The 20,622-nt window shown below is 41.8% G+C and overlaps 1 protein-coding gene across 5 annotated transcripts in view; it reads right to left on the reverse strand.

Annotated features, from left to right (window-relative positions):
• The window catches only part of usp7 (ubiquitin specific peptidase 7 (herpes virus-associated)), a 148,340-nt gene that overhangs the window by 65,188 nt on the left and 62,530 nt on the right, over nucleotides 1-20,622 (reverse strand). For all 5 annotated transcript variants that reach the window (XM_072481707.1, XM_072481703.1, XM_072481702.1 and 2 more), the window contains one exon: nucleotides 10,082-10,186. In XM_072481707.1, the coding sequence (XP_072337808.1) occupies nucleotides 10,082-10,186 (105 nt within the window). The remainder of the gene's footprint in view (nucleotides 1-10,081; nucleotides 10,187-20,622) is intronic.

Consider the following 20,622-nt stretch of genomic DNA (forward strand, 5'->3'; position numbering starts at 1 on the left):
GGAAAGGGTCCTGAGGGATAGGATTTATGATCATTTGGAAAGATACAGCTTAATCCAGGATAGTCAGCACGGATTTGTGAGGGGTAAGTCTTGCCTCACAAGTTTTGATTGTATTCTTTGAGGAGGTAACTAAGTACCTAGATGAAGGTAGAGCAGTTGATGTTGTATACATGGATTTTAGTAAGGCGCTTGATAAGGTGCCCCATGGTCGGCTCATGCAGAAAGTAAGGAGGCATGGGATAGAGGGAAATTTGGCCGATTGGATCAGTAATTGGCTATCACATAGAAGACAAAGGATGGTGGTAGATGGTAAATTTTCATCCTGGAGCTCAGTCACCAGCGGTGTACCACAGAGGTCAGTGCTGGGTCCTCTGCTATGTGTGATTTTTATCAGTGACTTGGATGATGGAGTTGAATGTCGGGTTCGTAGATTTGTTGATGACACCAAGATTGATGAAGTAGTGGATAATGTGGAGGGATGTTGTAGGCTGCAAAGAGACATTGATAGGATGCAGAGCTGGGCTAAAAAGTGGCAGATAGAGTCTAACCCTGATAAGTGTGAGGTGATTCATTTTGGTAGGACAAATTTGCATGCGGATTACAGGATTAACAGCAGGGTTCTGAAGAATGTGGAGGAGCAGAGAGATCTCGGAGTTCATGTCCATAGATCTCTGAAAGTTGTCACCCAAGTGGATAGAGCCGTGAAGAAAGCCTATAGTGTGTTAGCATTTATTAACAGGGGGATTGAGTTTGAGAGCCGTGAGGTTATGCTGCAACTGTACAAGACCTTGGTTAGACCACATTTGCAGTATTGTGTGCATTTCTGGTCACCTCATTATAGGAAGGATGTGGAAGCATTGGAAAGGGTGCAAAGGAAATTTACCAGGATGCTGCCTGGATTGAGGGTAGGTCTTATAAAGAAAGGTTGAGGGAGCTAGGGCTTCTCATTGGAGCGAAGGAGGATGAGAGGTGACTTAATTGAGGTGTATAAGATGATGAGAGGGCTAGGTAGCGTGGACGTTCAATGACTTTTTCCTCGGGTGGATGTAGCTGTTACAAGGGGGCATAACTATAAGGTTCATGGTGGAAGATATAGGAGGGATGTCAGAGGTAGGTTCTTTACTCAGAGTGGTTGGGGCGTGGAACGCACTCCCAGCTATGGTAGTGGAGTCGGACACTTTAGGAACTTTCAAGCGGTTATTGGATAGGCATATGGAGTGCACTAGAATGATTGGGGGTAGGTTGATTTGATCTTAGTTCGGCACAACATCGTGGGCCGAAGGACCTGTACTGTGCTGTACAGTTCTATGTTCTAATACTCAACTTCTGTGTTTCCAAGTGACTATAAGGACGCTAGGTTCCTCGGTGCAAACTTGTCCAGTCTCTCTCCATGCAAAAATAATTCCTATTTTCCTCAGCGGATAATTTCACATCGCCTTTTGTATTCCAACTGACATTTTACAGACTACTCACCCAGCCTGCATCCCCCTGCAGGTTTTTCTTGTGTCCTGTCCAGGACTAAAAGGTGTGCTCTGTAAGTTTCAGGGCAATCGTCCATATTTTTTAAAAGACCAAGGAGAAACCTGACATTTTAAAGTGGCCAACTCTGGCTGCTAACTGATAAGACCTCCCAGAAGGCTCGGCAGGACTAACCTAACCTGCCTGCGGATTGGGCTCAGGAAAGGTGCGAGCCACAGGAATCCAGGTGCAGCAAAGACACCCACACCGGTGATCTAATCACCAGAAGAACAAAGGGAGATGGAGGTCAGCAGACGAGAAGAAAACAGCCCAGCAGGGAGACAATGGCCACGCAAATCGGCTCCATAACAGAAAACAAAAGACCCAACCTGTTTAATGGGATATCGTTCAGGAAGCTCCAGACAACCATTAACAGTTCGTTAAAATTGGCCGACAAGCATTAAACAGGACTTTGAAATCGACAAGCAACAGGGTAAGGCAGTTTCAGCCAAAACCGTCCTTGAAATTGCTTAGGGGGCGGAGTCAGCCTTTTGAAATGACTTTTAAAAGAGACATGCTGGTGGGGAAATGCGGGGGGGGGGGGGGCTTTTTCGTTTTGTAGAATCATGACGCGAGGGAAGACCAGCCTGCACCCCCTTTTCAACCCAAGGAAGGAAGCACCGGAGACGACAGAGCACCCCCCTAGGATTGTAAGTATCCTCAGCCAACTTGTTGAAGTTCCTGAACTAAGATGAGTAGAGGCAAGGGAGGGGGGTAGCGTTTTAAATTCCGGTAATCCATTGCTCATCTGTAAAATTGTGTAAAGGAAGATTTTCGTTGTGTCAGTTAGTATTTTTCTCCCGTAGTAATAAGAGAAAACATAAGTTTCATTCATGTGTCATATGATATTGGAGAGTTTGATTTTGGTGTTGTTAAGTAAATTGTAAGTTTGAAACTCGTTTGGAGTCTGTCTTGTTCTTTTTTTTCCCCTCACTGACACGCTCTGGCAAAGTCACAACTTTTATCCGAGTCGAGAACAGAGGGTGATCTGGTCGCCTCGAAACGCTCACTCAAGGGAGACTACTGGTTAGGCATAAACAGTGTGACCTCTCTTTTTCTCTCTCTTGGGGAACTACTCGAGTGGCGTAGGTACAGGGTGGCAGTTTGTCCCACCGACAAGAGAGAGAATCACCCAGGCATTGGTGGTGGTTCTGGGATAGCTGTGTGATACAAGTATCAGGGTACCGGTTAGATATAAACGGTGAGCCTGGTTCAGCGCTCTCTCCTGCGGAGTTGCCCCAGTGCGGCATTCCACGGCCTTCGGAATTCCGAGGCTTGTAGGAGAGAGACACACACAGCTTTCGGCAGACCCCCAAAACACCGGCCTGTAAGTGGAGGAAAGAGAAGGAAACCCCTACAGCTATAAAGGTTGACCTATTTGAGGACATTTCAATTGAGAGTTTAAAAGAGTCAATTGTATTGAGGGGGAAATAAGGAGCTTCTACAAAAGTGGCAGATGAATTGTGACAGTGTTAACCATGATGAGATGTCCAAAGAATGTCAAAGGATGAAGGACTATAGAACTGAACGTTATAGTTATTGGCTAAGAAGTTGCAACAAGATTTTCACTGTTCAAAGGACAAACAAAGCAATGCCAATGGAAATATGGACAACAATACACAATCATATATCATGCAACATATTAACCAAAAAATTGTTTATGATGGGTAGAACAGTTCCCATTCCAACAGCAATACTGCGTCTTTACTTATTAGCTGTGTTCTACTAACTTAAATCTAGCAACATAAACATAAATAGCGCATTTAATTGCACACTCTGGTCTCAGCTTCTAGTCTAGTCAAGTAAAATCCATTTAATAAGATGGGAGACCACAGGATAACATACACCTGGTTATGAATGCAGGATCCAGTTAAAAGGCAGGCAAGGTCCAAAAAATTATAAAAATATAAAGTGACTTGGACTTCCTTACCTCCAAGGAAAATTAACGCACCACTGCTTTTCAAAACCAGGTCAAATCCCCTCCTGACCATTTAATTCCTACGACCCATCAGCAGTAAATTATTGTAATTCTATTGCTGTATGTATTTATTCTTTAAAGAAAATCAATCTTAAAATCATGGTTCATCAGTCACAACCTGGTCATTTACAGGAAGGGAATATTACTCACTGTCATAACTCACCATTTTGCCATAGAGAGTCTTCCACAAACACAAGCGTTAATCTGCACCAATGCAGCTAACTGAATATTGAAGATTGCATGCACCACTTGCAGGTAGTTCTAAGAACAGCTGAGCTAGTTAGAGAACAGAAGAGGACGGTGGGTGGTTTATGTCTGTGTGGAAGATCCTCCTTTAGAGAAGTGGGAGTTATTACTACAATGCTCTTTATTTAAACCAGATCTTGCACAGACATTTTTATAAGGGTACCACTTAAAGGGCTAATGAAGAGTATCCAATTCATTTATTCCAAGGGGCAATTTAACATGGCCAATCCATCTACTCAGCACATCCTTTGGGTTGCAGGGGCGAAACCTACGCAAACACGGGGAGAATGTGCAAATTCCACACGGACAGTGACCCAGAGCCAGGATCGAACCTGGGACCTCGGCGACGTGAGGCAGCAGTGTTAACCACTGTGCCACGCCTAATTTGCAAACATTTCTAAGATTTATTTACCAGCCAACTGTTTGTATAAACAAAAGGCATGTTGCAGCCAAAGCTCTTATTTTTCACAAAACCTTTTTGTTTTCATTGACGAAACACAAATTCCCATAAAATTTTGTGCTAAATTCTTCCACACCCTCACCGGCCCACATCAAGTCACTGGCTAGGGCCAGACAGGGTGCAAGAGCTTCCTGCCACTACAGAATCATTCAGATCTTGATGAGATCTCATGTCCAAAGCATAGCTTTACCTTGCACAAACATTCCACAGAAGGTCTAAACTTGGCAAGTATTGTGGTAATTGACTTCATCAGTTCCAGAGGTGACAGATGTTACTTGCCATGGTTGTCTCAACAAATGTTTTCCTCCCAGGCATTAGCACCAAGCATAGCACTTAATGTTGCTTTCCCATGTTTTTCTGTTGTGCCTTTGCACCTTCGATAGTGGCCAAATACAAGCTTCTAGATTTTGAACCAGTTTCCAACATGGTTAGATTGGCTGACAGTTCAGCAGCTATACAAAGGGTCTGCCACAAGGGACATCCATTGAGGCAGAGAAACGACAATAAGGAATGATGGGACATGGAAATAGTGGGGAAGTGACTCCCTGTTGATGTGTTTATTAGTTTTTCATCTTAAGTTTCTGATGGCGGAGTGATACAAAGTAAATTAGTACAACAAAGCAAACCGGGCAAGGTATACTACTCCTTTTTTATATCCTCAACTTCACCTGGAATTCTAGCACACTTGTTCTGTAACACAGCTCAAACTCAGGCATCTGTCCATCAGCGACACGATCATATCATGGAATTTACAGTGCAGGAGGCCATTCGGTCTATTGGACCCGCACCGGCCCTTGGAAAGAGCACCTTACCCAAGCCCACAACTCCACTCCATCCCTGCAACCCAACAACCCCATCTAACCTTTTTGGACACTAAGGACAATTTAGCATCAGCAATTAACCAAACCTGCACACCTGTGGACAGAAACCGGAGCACCCGGAGGTAACCTACGCAGACATGTTGTGAACATGCAGACTCTCCACAGATAATGACCCAAGCCGGGAAGCGAACCTGGGACCCTGAAGCTGTGAAGCAACAGTGCTAACTACTGTGCTACCGTGCCGCCATGATGCCACAAAGCGGTGTCACTGGCTTTTAAATGACGGAGTACTGGTGAATCATCTTTACCATAAAGGCCAGTAGCATGAGAAGGAAATTATTCTCTCAGAGGACTGTTACTCTATAGAATTCTCTTCCACAAGAGAGCCGTGGAGGCTGGGTCATTTATTCAAGGTCAAGATAGATTTTCCATCAACAAGGGAGCCAAGGGTCATGGGAACAGGTAGGATAGAGAGTTGAGGTCACAATCAGATCAGTTATGAACTTAGCGAATAGTGGAGAAGGCTCGAAAGGCTGAACAGCCTTTTCCTGCTCCTATTTATTATGATCTTATGACTTATAGGAAGCGAAATTGCAAGGAATCCTCTAAGCCAGAAAGTATCACAGAAGACTCCTTGGTCCAATATTTTGCTTTCACATTTGAGAAAGGAGAACTTGATATGTTCATCCAGTTTAGGAATTTAGCAGCAACTTCGGAACCTGTGACCTTCACCATCCAGGCGAGAAGGGCAGCAGGTGAATGGGAAAATGCCCCCTTCAAGTCTCACACTACCTCAACTTGAAACTATATCACCATTCCTTCACTGTCACTGGGTCAAACTCCTGAAATGCCCTTCCTTACATGGATGGACTGCAGCAGTTCAAGGCAGCTCACCATCACCTTCTCAAGTGCAGTTAGGGATTGACAATAAATGTTGGCCTAGCCAGTGACACACTCAACCCACAAACAAAATTAATTTGGAAAATTAAGCATTCCATGCACCACATATAGCAACACCTAAACACAACCAGGCTTGGGTTCAAGTAACATTATAGCCACAAGTTGGATACTAAGTCTGAGATTCAAAGAGAATTCAAGGGCCAAATATCAACATCCTGAGGGTTGCCACTGACCAGAAACTCAAAAAGGACCAGACAGAAATACAATATTACTCGGGTAGATTAGACTGGGTGTTCTATGGCAACAAGTTCACAATCTGACTCCCTAAAGCCTCTCCACAACCTGCAAGGCAAATGTCAGAAATCCAATCGGACACTTGCTTGGATGGGTTCAGCTAAGATTTTGAGTTGCACAGCCATAAAGAGGCCTTCCGGCCCATCATTTCTGCATTAGCCACCAGGCACCTATCTATCTAATCGCATTATCCAGCACTTAGCTCTGGCACTAAATACTTAAATGTTGTGCGGGTTGCCACTTCTACCAGCTTTTCAGGCAATAAGTTCAGGTTCCCACCACCCTCTGGGCGAAAAGGTTTTCCTCAAATCCTTGCCCTTTACATCTATACCCCCTGGTTATTTATCCCGCCATGGAGGGCAAATGTCCCTTCCTATCTCCATCCCTGAATTTTATGCACCAATAGGTGTCCCCCCCTTCTCTGCTCTAAGGTAAACAACCACAGCTAACCAGCCACTCTTCATAGCTGGAGCACTCCAGCCCAGGCAACATCCTCCGCACCTTTTCTTTAAAAAATTTAAAAAAAATTTTTTTAAAGAGTACCCAATTATTTTTTTTTCCCAACTAAGGGGCAATTTAGCATGGCCAATTCACCTACCCTGCACATCTCTGGGTTGTGGGTGTGAAACCCACGGAGACACAGGGAGAATGTGCAAACTCGACACGGACAGTGACCCAGGGCCGGGATTCGAATTCAGGTCCTCAGCGCTGTAGGCAGCAGTGCTAACCACTGTGCCGCGTGCAGCCCCTGCACCTTTTCCCGTGTAATCACATCCTTCCTATAGTGTGACGACCAGAACTGCACATTGCAATTTAGCCATGACCTAATGGTCATTTTACACAGCTCTACCATAACCTCCCTGCTCTTAGATTCTATGCCTTGGCTTTGGGCGATAGCCCAGACACTCACTTAAACATTCACTCACAGGATTCACTGCAGAAACTTGTCACGGCTCCTCTGATAACACCTCCAAAACCTGTGACGTGCACCACTTGGAAGGACAAGTATAGTGGGTGCATAAAGCACCAAAACATTCAAGTTGTCAACGAAGACACACACCATCCTTGGGTACATATCACCACTCCTCCACTGATTGGCCAAAATTCCACAGCTCCTACCTAAACCTACCTACCGTGGGCAGCACGGTAGCATTGTGGATAGCACAATTGCTTCACAGCTCCAGGGTCCCAGGTTCGATTCCGGCTTGGGTCACTGTCTGTGCGGAGTCTGCACATCCTCCCCGTGTGCGCGCTCTGGTTTCCTCCCACAGTCCAAAGATGTGCAGGTTAGGTGGATTGGCCATGATAAATTTCCCTTCAGTGTCCAAAATTGCCCTTAGTGTTAGGTGGGGTTACTGGGTTATGGGGAGAGGGTGGAGGTGTTGACCTTGGGTAGGGTGCTCTTTCCAAGAGCCGGTGCAGACTCGATGGGTCGAATGGCCTCCTTCTGCACTGTAAATTCTATGTCTATGTTTAACACCACTTTGAAAACACCTTCACCACATGAACAGCAGCAGTCAGGAAGATAGTTCGCCACCACATTCACAAGTATCACTCAAGGTGGTCAATAAATGCTAAACCATACCACAGGAATTGAAGTACCATACCAGTTACCACGTCAAGCCGTGTCGATCGACACCAAAAACAATAGAACTGTCCAGATTCTGGTCAAAGACATCAGTGGCAATGGTGCTTAATTGGAACTAGCACTGGGCAGTTTATGTGGAAGACGACACAGAAATTTTACCAATTTCTGACTTGTTTCGAAGTTGGTTGCACAAGTAATTAAGGAAATCAATAGTTTATCCTTGATAATCAACACTGAATACAGTGTGTGGCTGCTGCAGCTTCACTAAATGGCTCCCTGCTTAAAACTTTCAAATGCAGTAAATGACAATTCCATTAAATGCTTTCACAGACTTCGCACAGGCCTCATGTTTGCGGAACTGTGTCATGTTGAAGACCAGTTAATCAGTCATGGATTTGGAGTAGGAATCATTGTATTCCACATATTTTAAATTTAGCACTACAACGTAACTCTCCAAAGTAGTCCTTCGGGGCTAATGCTGGAAAATATCAGCTTCGGCAAACAATTTTAATAAATTTAAGAAATTGTAAAAGAAATATAAACAATAAATGCGATGTTACGAAGAATAAAATTTGTATGTAAAACCATCGATGAGAAAAATTGAAAAAGGTGAAGTAAACAACAAAGTCTTAACCAGCAACGGGAAGATTGCCTGATCCAAATGGTTGCGCAATGGTGAATTTCAAGTGTTCATTCTCTTTCTCACCTCTTTTCCCAAAGTTAATGACTGAAATTCCTACTGACATGTAGAATTTGAATGAATGAGGAAGAATTGAGGAATCTCTCATAACATGCTCCAAGTAGGAAATAAAATTCCTTGTGACCAGGATTTTTAATCAGAGAGCACCTACCCCATGGGGAGGCATCTTGCTAGAATAGTGTGCAATTCTCAATCTTCCGTTTAGCTGCGCAGGCATATATAACCCATTAGTGTTCATTTGTAGAATATCTGATCTGGAGGAGAATACGTGTAATAAATCTGATCCTTAAGCAAGATTTAGCAAAATATAACCAACAACAATCTCATTAGTCCCATTTATGATCAAAACTGTACTTTAATCTTAAAAGCTTCATAATACGTGTCACAGGATCCAAGCTATGTAAATGGTTCCTGCTTCACATCTAAACAGGAAACAGCTTCATCGCTAGAAACAAACCACTCTGAAGTCATACTAGCTTTAGTTCAAAATATTTAATGTTAACATGCCTCTGGCAGAGGTTTCGCCCATGTATAAAACAGTCAGACATCAAAAATTTATTCCTTTTTGCAAACTTAATACAAGTTCCTATGGAATTCAACAATCGGAGTAAGTTCTTCCCTCTTCCCTACAAAAAAGAAATCATTTACAACTTTTAATCATCTCGTCTCCTGACCTTTTTAGTGAGGAGCTCCTGGAAACTAATTTCAGTTGCTGCAATTATTTAGTTATTCCATCTTTTATATCACTCAGCTACATAAATGTAAATGATTTAGATAAAGCCATCAAAAACACTAATTGCAGAGTCTTGGGTTACAGACCCTCAGAATGTTGCTATACATTATTCAATACGTAGCACAAATCTGTAATCACTCACAGGTGCCCAGATCACAATACAGTGCTACTAATCACAAATTTGAACATCTTAGTGATACCCATTTCAGGTACCCCTGTTGATTGATTCCCCCGTGGGGAGAAGAGAAAAGAATCAGAAAATGAAAAAGTAACGGTTGAAGACAAATTCAATGCACCATATTTTAACATAATGTACTATTGTACAACATATTCTAATCAGATGAATTGAATTAAAAACTCCACACCAAGCTGTCAATATTCAGCACAATGTGTGGAGGTTACAGCAATGGCTGTTGCACAAGTATTCGATATAGAGGATGATATTAAAACACTTTACACAGAGGGGAGCGGGGGGCTTTTACCAAGCATCCAAACATCCTGATCCAGACCAATCTTAAATCGTGCCCCTTCCCAGTATGGTCATCACTATTCTGAGATGCAAAGCATTCATTCACCCAACACAAACTCAGCCATGAATGCAACGAGCCATTTGATAAATTTGAAATCCTACATGAAAACATTGTTTCTACATAATGGCAGAGTAAATTTCCACACCATACCTTTCAAATGACTGCCTTGTATTAGTAGAGATTTCAGTCCAAATTGTTGCACCTATTTCAACAATGGATACCAGCCCAATCTAAGACTACAAATTTCCCAACTATAAAAAAAAGGAATGTTTACCTACTAAACAGATTTTAAAAAAATAAACATAAAGGTTACCATCTTCCATGTCTTCCTCTGTGTTGTTGTGTCCATCTGCCATTGCTACGTTACCATTGATGACTGGGTTAGGGGTGATTCGTGGGGGATCATCTGCATCCCCAGCTGAAAGAAAATTAAACGCATTATTGCTAAAGACTCAACTTCTTGTTGCCTTTGTAGAATTTAAGATTTTCTTACACAGGTAAACTCAAGATTAAAGCACTGTCAGTTCTTCCTTATAAATCTGTAAACTGCAGCTGCACAACATATTCCTAACAGATCCAAGCATATAAACAACTTCACAAAGTAATTTTGGGCTACAATCTATTTATATAAAAAGGCAACAGGTAAATGAAAGATGTCACAGTCAATTAGAAGAAAAGTTAATTGAAAACGCAAATTAGTCATAGCACCAGTGCCCGGATTTCTAGTGAATTGATCAAATTGTATATTCCTGCTCCAAAATGTTATTCCTGAGAATTACTGGTAGCAAAGTGGAAGTAGTAAAAGGAATGCTGTATAGTAGCAAATTCCCACCGTGGCAGTTGCAATCCCAGGTGCTTCAGTGCATATAATCGCAGAGCCCTGATTAATACAAAGTCCATTTGCTGAACTCACTGGTAACGACTCGAGTGTTAATAAACTAATCCCACTGACACCAATACGGAGATAACAGCACATGAACAGTATTATCTCCTCCGGCTCACAAAGAAGCCCCTCAAAGATCTAGGTACTAAAACAAGCACAGGTAAATTCTCTCCGATGAAATGCACAGATCTGTACTAGGCATCTTTATAACGTGCCCACTTCCTTTGGGGCATGGGGTAGTCTATGTATGCATTTTGGGAAGGAGAGAGAAGCCCTCCTGAAGTATAGAATTATCTAGACACTGAAAGCACGGACACTTGCATAACCAGCAACTGAAGCAGGTGGCAGAATCATAAGTTATCCGCAATTAAATAGTATGGAATAAAAAAATGCATCAACGTGATTAGAATCTGACACTTTTAATAAAAACATGGGCATCACAATGCTGGAAGGTGTACCATGCTTGCAGCATCCTAACTGCAGAGGGATTTCAGTTATTTTACTTGCAGACATCTATACAAGTCCAAAAGTGTAAAATTGTGTCACGCAGAAATTGTTCCAATTTCCGATAGGTGTTAAAAACTTCTAGTTTCTGACTGCACTATTGTTTGGAAGATAGTTTCCTTCAAACATTCAGAATTCACATTCATCCTCCTGTAAACTCTCACTGAAGAAAGGGCATGCACAACAGTACTCAGGAATGGCTTTTGAAGTGTACTCAGTGATGCAGATAACCTGCACACAAGATCAACAACAGTCAATGAGACAACGGGCAATTATTCCATTCCATTCTTGATGGTTCAGGGAAGAATTATCCCCAGGACATGTTGCTCCATGCTCTCCAAATACTGTCACGGGATCTTTTACTTGAACCAGCGCAGATCCTATCTCACCTGAATGACAGTACCACTGACAATGCAACATTCCCCATGTACAGTATTGTACTTAAATGCTAGCCTGAACCAGGTGCCCAAGCCCTTGGGTGGAGCTTGATGTTACAAATGCTGGCACAACTGATCAACTCAATCCATATCAGCAACTTGGAAGTGCATGGTAATCTAGGACTAGCTGTTGCACAAGGCTCATTCCAGCACACCTCCCACTTCTAATTTGGTTTCAGATGTTAGATCAAAGCAGTAACCATGTAAATGCAAACAAGTTATTACACCCAGATAGATGCCTTGCAGATTGTGGCAGACGAACCACGTCGTAAAATATGGTTACAGCAAACCAAAAACAGAACTCAAGCTTTCCTGATGGTTCTAGAGCAGCCTAAACAATTAAATATATCCCACAACCCATTTAGTCAGATTGCTGTGTCATGGGCTTACAAATTGTTTTGTTGCCAAGTGCAAACTGCCTAGATAGGCACATGTCCTCAGTTTGTTACATTCAACAGTAAAGCCTTGATCAAAGTGATACTTCCCTTTTCAAGAGAAAAGAAATGTGTGAAGGACAAAATTCCAACACCAACTTCCTGAGGCAAATGAAACAATTGAAGGCACAAATTCAAAAACTGGCATTAAAAGATTGCTGGAACTACAAAAAACTCAATAAAGGTATGTTAGCCACCAGAGCATTAAGATCAGTAATCTTTTAGCATTAAATTCACAGAAATTCAGCTCATTGTGCGAATGCGGCAACTTCAAACTCAGCTGTCTACTAAAATCCTATTATCCTATTCACCATATAGAAACTGCACAAGGAGGCCATTCGGCCCCCATCTTCCACTCTTGCTGTTGAAATATTTAATTTCCCAATATTATGGTTTCTTTTACAAGTGGTTATTGCGACATTTGGTCCTATTCACGTCACTACATTCACTAAAATACTAAGGAGCTTCTTGCATGACCCTTATTAAATACACGCAATTACTTTTTGCCACACATTGACACTTCTTCGTGATTCAGAGTCTGAAATCCCTGGTTATTAATTTAACAGTGGAAACACTTTTCACCATCTACCCACTTCAAATATCACATCTCAAGGAATTCTCTTAGATCTGCTCACTTTGCATTATCTTTGTGGTGGGGAAATTGAGCCTTTTTTCAGAAATAGAACCCGTGTCAAAACTATTCACAATATCCTTTCCACAGCTTCAATAAGTTTCCTACAATGAACTTCCCATAGCTTTCCAATATTGCAACTGACCCAAGTTGTTGCAAAATTGTAGAGGAAGATAGGATAGGCTTAGTGTTTCAGGTTCATAATATTTTATTAAAACCAGATATTAAAGTCAACAGTTTATGCGGGAGGGGGAGGGAAAAAAGCAAACGTTCTGAATAAGGGGAGGGGAAATAATTAAACAATGCGACAATGAGTGCTTCGAGAGGTTAGTCATGAGACACATCAACTCCATACTCCCAGAATGCCTTGATCCACTGCATTTTGCGTCCTGCCACAACCGGTTCACAGCAGACGCGATCTCCCTGGCCCTACGCATATCCCTAGAGCACCTCGACAACAAGGACTCCTACATCAGACTCCTATTCATTGATAACTCCTCCTTCAACACCATAATACCAGCCAAACTCATTAAAACTCCTAAACCTAGGACTTGGCTCCTCCATCTGCAACTGGATCCTCGACTTCCTGGCCCATAGACCACAATCAATACCACCTTCTCCGCAATACCTCAATGCCAGGGTCCCGCAAGACTGCATACTTAGCCACCTACTATACTCCCTATACACACTGTGGCACAATTTGGCTCCAACCATCTACGTTTGCTGATGACATGACCATAGGGGTCGGATCTCAAACAACGATGAGTAAAGTACAGGAGGAGTTCAAGAACCTTGTGGCATGGTGTAATGACAACAATCTCTCCCTCAATGTCAGCAAAACTACGGTGCTGGTCATTGATTGCAGGAAGCGATCATACACACCCCTGTCTGCATTAATGGTGCGGTGCAGTGGTGTAGGTGGTTGACAGCTTCAAATTCCTAGGTGTTCACATCACCAACAATCTGTCCTGGTCCACCCACGTTGACGCTACGAGCAAGAAAGCACAACAGTGCCTATACTTCCTCATGAAATTAAGGAAATTCGGCATGTCCACATTGACTCTTTATCTCAATGTTTACAGATGCACAATAGAAAGCACCCTATCCGGCTGCATCACAGCCTGGTATGGCAACTGCTTGGCCCAAGACCGTAAGAAACTATAGAGAGTCGTGAACACAGCCCAGTCCATCTCACAAACCCGCCTCCCATCCATTGATTCTGTCTACACCTCCCGCTGCCTTGGGAAAGTGGGCAGCAGAATCAAAGACCTCTCCCACCCAGTTTACTCACTCTTCCAACTTCTTCCATCAGGCAGGATATAAATGTCTGAGAACATGCACTAACAGATTCAAAAACAGCTTCTTTCCCGCTGTTAAATTACCCTCTTATGGTCTGAACTGATCTCTCCGCTCGACAGAGCAGCACTACACTCTGTATGCTGTTAACTGATGCCTATATATTCACGTTGTGTATTTATTGTTATGGCCTATGTTTTTCATGTACAGAATGATCTGTCTGGACACAGAACAGTACCTTTCACTGTAGCTCAGTACACGTCTAAATCTAATCAAATGCTGTGAGCAATCTTGACAAATCAAAAAAAAAAATGTGCATCAGGTCCAGGAGATATGTTAATGGTGAAGGCCATTTCTCCTTGTGTTGTTCCTCTATAACATGTGCCAGTTCCAGCAAAAAGCCAAACCTCATCTCCCTCTCTCCACAGATGCTATCCAACTTAAGTGCATCTAGTATTTCCTCTTTTTATTTCAGATTTCTAGCATCTGCAATATTTAGCTTTTCTTCTGTAAATGTATTACTTTGTTTTTGTGTTGCGCTGCATGACCGAAACATCAATTTGCATCATTTGGCCTTTTCTACCTGTAATCCCATCTTAAAAACCCATATATTTGAAGATCTCTACTCTCACGAATCTGACCATCTGATATATTCCTTTCTCCAAAATCTATGACACCAAGCATCAACTCTGCCTTGACCTGCCTCTGCTGCCCACTCCTACAATCTTACAGTCCATCACATCCCATAATTTTGGATTCAGTGTCAGCAAACTTCATTCAATTCTCGTGCACACATGCGCCAACTCATTTCCCACATTCCATGTGATCATAAGATATGTATTTGCCTATGATCTCTTTAATCATCCCTCAATCCAATCTTATACACAATATCTTATCAAATGCATACTGTAAATCCGTTAACATCCGCTACACACCAATCAGCTATAATGCTGATTTTATTCAAATACTGAGTTTTTCTTAAAGAATTATCATGAACTATTAGATCAACTGCTTCGATATAGTTATTACTCTTGAATGTGAAGAACACCAAGCTTGGGCTGGGCACAATTTGTTGAATATATCTGTTAAACTGGTCTCAATCATGCAAAACAGTACCCTACAACTCTAAGCAGTGATGGGAAGACTTAAAAAAGACTTAAGTGCAATGTGTCCAAGTTTGCAGACGACACTAAGATGAGTGGTAAAGCAAAAAGTGCAGAGGATACTGGATGTCTGCAGAGGGATCTGGATAGGTTAAGTGAATGGGCTAGGGTCTGGCAGATGGAATACAATGTTGACAAATGTGAGGTTATCCATTTTGGTAGGAATAACAGCAAAAGGGATTATTATTTAAATAAAATATTAAAACATGCTGCTGTGCAGAGAGACCTGGGTGCCCTAGCGCAAAGTCGCAAAAAGTTGGTTCACAGGTGCAACAGGTGATTAAGGCGGCGAATGGAGTTTTGTCCTTCATTGCTGGAGGGATGGAGTTTAAGACCACGGAGGTTGTGCTGCAATTGTATAAGGTGTTAGTGAGGCCACACCTGGAGTAGTGTTCAGTTTTGGTCTCCTTACCTGAGAAAGGAGGTACTGGCACTGGAGGATGTGTAGAGGAAATTCACTAAATTAATCCCAGAGTTGAGGAGGTTGGATTAAGAGGAGAGGTCGAGTAGACTGGGACTGTGTTCGTTGGAATTTAGAAGGATACAGGGGGATCTTATAGAAACATAAAATTATGAAGGGAATAGATAGGATAGATGCAGGGAGGTTGGCGGGTGAAAGCAGAACTAGGAGGCACACCCGGAATTACAAGCACTGACCAAGTAAACCACCACATCAATTGTGGTCGACTTTGAAATTGACCCAAAATCAGCATGTAAAGCATAACCAGAAAGATTAAGAGCATCTACGTGCTCAACTTTGTGCACTGTGAAGCTGCATTCTTTATTTGAACTTATGCACAACTACTAAGTTCAGGTAATTGCTTTATAAATAGCCTTTAAAACACCATATATGGGCCTAGAAACTACCACCGCTTGGCTAAAATGTTCTCTAGCATTGTGGCTTTCATGAACCTCAACAATAACATGGTGTTCTGCAACAAAAGTCCCATCTCCAGACAATCTGAGATGGACCAAGTGAATTTAAGAAAGCAACTGGACATTTGAGCAAAATCTGACTGCAGACAGAATTTCATACACTAAAGGAGTTGAACTGTTTCCATTTGGCACTAAGCTTTCATTGCTAAAACCTTGCACAGTTAAGTGTTTTCTACTATTGGTCTGATGTGGCCAGTTGTTTTTAAACCACCAACCAACTTGTTACGGAGTTTGTAAAGAGTCCACCAAATGTAGCCCTCCTTTTTCAAAGGTGGAAGCCAAAACGTGGGTATCCATCGTCTTAAGGTACCTAGCCTTTTGGGTTGTAAAAGCACAAGTCCCTGCAGATCTATATCTGAAATATTAATTCTGAGGTGGTCCTCATGGGCAGAAAGTCTGATGCCCAACCGCTAATTAAGGACAACCATTTGAAATCTACCCCAATAGTGGGATAGCAACTGGATGTCACTGCTGGGTGGGATGCACAGGCCAGGATTCGGTTTACATTTCTGGATCACGCATGATCCCTCTTCTTGCCTCAAAAATTCCTACCTACATTTTATGCAATAGATATACTGACAGAATCTTGCAGGTTATACTTTGGATTACTTTAGGGTTTCTTGAAGTAGTTGAAATAATTATAACTTAACCCATGCAGATGCACCATGGAATTTTATATCATAAGTGGTGGCCCTTTGGCCCAATTTTATGTGTTCGCTCTCTAAAAAAGTTTTCCAATTAGTTCCTTTCATTTGTTGAAACAAATTCATGTCAAATAGGATACCCACTAAGTTGTGAAATTTGAACAGTAGTAAAGGATGTTCTGGCAAAAACCAATGGAAGCTTTTAAAATGGTTGAGTAATTCAAGGGAGTTCTCGATCAGGGATCCTTCAGATCTCCTCCTGTAATTTAGTTATGCATTTTCAAGAAATGCTGAACAGATCAGTCAGCAGCTATGATACAATTAGTATTATAGCGCCTGACATTTCTTGACTGAAGCCAAAAGCATTGGTTCATGATGCAAAGCTACTCCAAGTACCAGGTAGTTACCACCCAAGCAATTGAAGTTCTGGTCGTCGTCAATAAGTCGCAGAACCCATGGTCAAATAAATTTTGTGACTTAAATCTGCTATATTCTCTTCACGTTGCTTCTTTGAGCACTGATGCGAATTTATAGATAAGAGCATGTTTTTTTCTTAAATGCTGAGCTACATGATTAAAACAAACACTGAAATGAACCAAGTATGAACATTTTTGACAACAAATCATTTTCCAGCAGACAAAGTATTTGTGAATACCTTTGCAGAACTGTGCACAAGCTTCCCCTTGCTGGAAATTACACAATGTAAACAGGTCCTGGCAGCTACAAAAAAACCTACATCCAGTACAGATCTCAAAGCCAAGTGCTGGCATCAAATAATTATGGCCCATCCAAGGCAAGGCCACAGCAAGATGCGAACATCTGGCAAACAGCATTGACAAAAAGATATTGGCAACTAAATAAAATCAAAAATTTCATGAAGCAGATTCAATAGGGAATGATAGCAACCCCTCCAAAGTGTCAACTCACTAGGTGTGGTCTCAATTGTGGTCCATCACCTTCAGCAGACAAAAAAGTTGAATATTCAAAAATGAATTATTGAACTTTCAAAGATTTCTGCTTCTATATCCACGTTATTGATGCTGCCAATCACTTTGTAATAGAATGCAGTTGTTGATTGTACAAAACCCAAGTAGCAGATGGAACAGCTGACTGTCAAATCCTATGACAAGTTGAGTTTAAAGATTCAGATCTAAACACACTTATAGCTCAGTAATGAGCAATTGAACTACATAAATCAGGTCATTGAGGTTCTATCCCTGATCTGTGCTGTTACAGCTCACCTGGGTCAGTGGTAGGAGTACTAAAACAGAGTTCATATCCTAGAGTTAGGCAGAGAAAGAAACAGCTGAAATTTTCTCTCAATTCCTAACCAGCGGGCAGCACGGTAGCATTGTGGATAGCACAAATGCTTCACAGCTCCAGGGTCCCAGGTTCGATTCCGGCTTGGGTCACTGTCTGTGCGGAGTCTGCACATCCTCCCTGTGTGTGCGTGGGTTTCCTCCGGGTGCTCCGGTTTCCTCCCACCGTCCAAAGATGTGCGGGTTAGGTGGATTGGCCATGATAAATTGCCCATAGTGTCCAAAATTGCCCATAGTGTTGGGTGGGGTTACTGGGTTATGGGGATAGGGTGGAGGTGTGGACCTTGGGTGGGGTGCTCTTTCCAAGAGCCGGTGCAGACTCGATGGGCCGAATGGCCTCCTTCTGCACTGTAAATTCTATGATTCTATGAATTCCTAACCAGCAGCCTCTGGTTCAATTATGCGTACAAGCATTTTGCAAGGACAAAAATAAGGTGGGCAGCAACGCCTCTCAGCCAAATGATGAATATGGCCAAAGGGGAGACATGCTCCCAAAAGGAATTTGGTGCTTCAGGGGAAAAAAAAAACTGGTGAAGTAAAAAAGACAACAATAAAATTCACTTTCATAACACAGGGGAAATTTGGCTCTACTACTATACTCAATTTAGTGCTGAATTTAATTAAATCCCCTCATTCTAAAAATCATAATGTACCAAAAGTCATTACCTGACAACAGAAGTTTCTGTAGATCCATAATTCCCTGTACTTACTGATAATGGAAGTTTCTTCTAAACTTTTTGCATTTTTAAATCCTGTTGGTCCGTTTACATTGGAGTTCAATAAATACTTTCTTCCCTTCAAAAAAACTAATGCATTCCAAACTGTCAGTTTTGTTTAACCGAGTCTAAACAAAAATAAATCATAATTCAGTCTGTTTTACTTTAATACGGATTAAATAGTTGGAATGTATTGTTTACATCACAAATGTCAGTTAACTGGCTATTTTGTTATGCTATACGTAGCTTGTAACCAATGGAAAATGAACAGGCCTTAAGGAATAGCCAGAGGGTCGTGTTCACCTCGATGCCCTTGACCACATCATAATGGCTGCCTAACATTCCAATTAAGACTTTTGAAAGTAAAATCAGCTTTCAAAATCTCAACCTCCAGAAAAAACAGTTCTAAGTTACACTCCTGCACTTACTTATCATAGTTTGCTACCTGCTGTCCTCCCTGACAACCAAAGGCAGTAATACATTTAAATCTCTATTGTGAAATGAATTTATTCCATATTCCATCATTCACATTCTAAACTGTCTACAATGAAAACAATTATTTTCACCATAGTAACAGTGAAAAGCCATGAGCTGTAAGAAACCTGCATGTGTAGTTAAATAAACAGCTGCTTAAACTTTCCTTCAATGAAAGGAATAGTTTACAAGCCATCATTTATCAAGTCAGCTGAAAATTCTTACCTTTGCAACCTCTCTTGCGTCAGAACAACTTTCTCATGATGTCATAAAACAGCCCAACTGCCTTTACTGTTAACACATTCAAAATTAAATGATTCCGTTAAGTAATGAAGCTACAACTTTTACTTGTGGTCCTGGTAGCAAGCAACAATTACCAGCTTCAATCTTTTTATAAGACCAGATGGTGGAGGAAGGAGAATTCTTAATACTTCACTACCCAAAACAATCTAGTCACCTACAAATATCAACAGTAGATCAACACTTTGACCAAGTCCATTAGATGCACCCAAGCTCCATCCAGACAGAATCTTGTTGTAGTGGTTGGATGAAAATTTGTCTTTGGCAAACATTTTGCATTGGAGTTGCAGCAGAAATGTTGAATGCAGTAACTGTTGTTGTTTTGGTTAATTCTAGAGAGATGCCTATCAGATGGTTAAAGTAGTATTGTAGTCAGAGTTCAATTCCTGAAGCAATTTATGTCTTTCTGAATCCTACCAACAAATAATGCACCAATTACTATCCAATTATGATTCCCAAGTTGAAAAGTGCTATGAATTTAACTGCTGGCTCAATCAACTGTATCCACTGAAGAACAAGACTTGAACACAATTTAAATAAATGGCACTATGTACTGTGGTGGGTGCAGGCGATGAACAAATGCTCACTTGGAAATATACCCGAGTGGAGCTAGGTTAGAGAGCGAGCACCATTCTGACATCGAGAAACCCAAGTAGTGGGGTGTGGATTTCTGCCCACCTGACATCAGCAAACAAGCTGCTGGCAAACTGAGTAACATTTATCATTTTCTTTTAAATTTAGAGTACCAAATTTTTTTTTTTTCCCAATTAAGGGGCAATTTAACTTGGCCGATCTGCCTAATCTACACATCTTTAGGTTGTGGGGGTGAAACTCACGCAGACAGGGGGTTAATGTGCAAATTCCACACGGACAGTGACCCAGGGCCGGGATTCGAACCCGGGTCCTCAGCGCCGTAGGCAGCTGCCCTGAGAAACATTTATCTTGCTAGACGTCAAAGTGTTTCAGATTTTAAATCTTAAGATTTGTAAAAGTAATAACCTGTTGTTGTTTCACATTAGAATCCCGGCCTGGGAGCGACTTCTCAAGAACAACATCAGATAGAAGCTGCAGATGGGACCGGCAGGAAAGGAGGGAGGATAGAGTGCCTTTGTGGCTG

This window comes from Scyliorhinus torazame, chromosome 17 (assembly GCF_047496885.1).
Source record: "Scyliorhinus torazame isolate Kashiwa2021f chromosome 17, sScyTor2.1, whole genome shotgun sequence".
NCBI classification, from domain to species: Eukaryota; Metazoa; Chordata; class Chondrichthyes; order Carcharhiniformes; family Scyliorhinidae; genus Scyliorhinus; species Scyliorhinus torazame.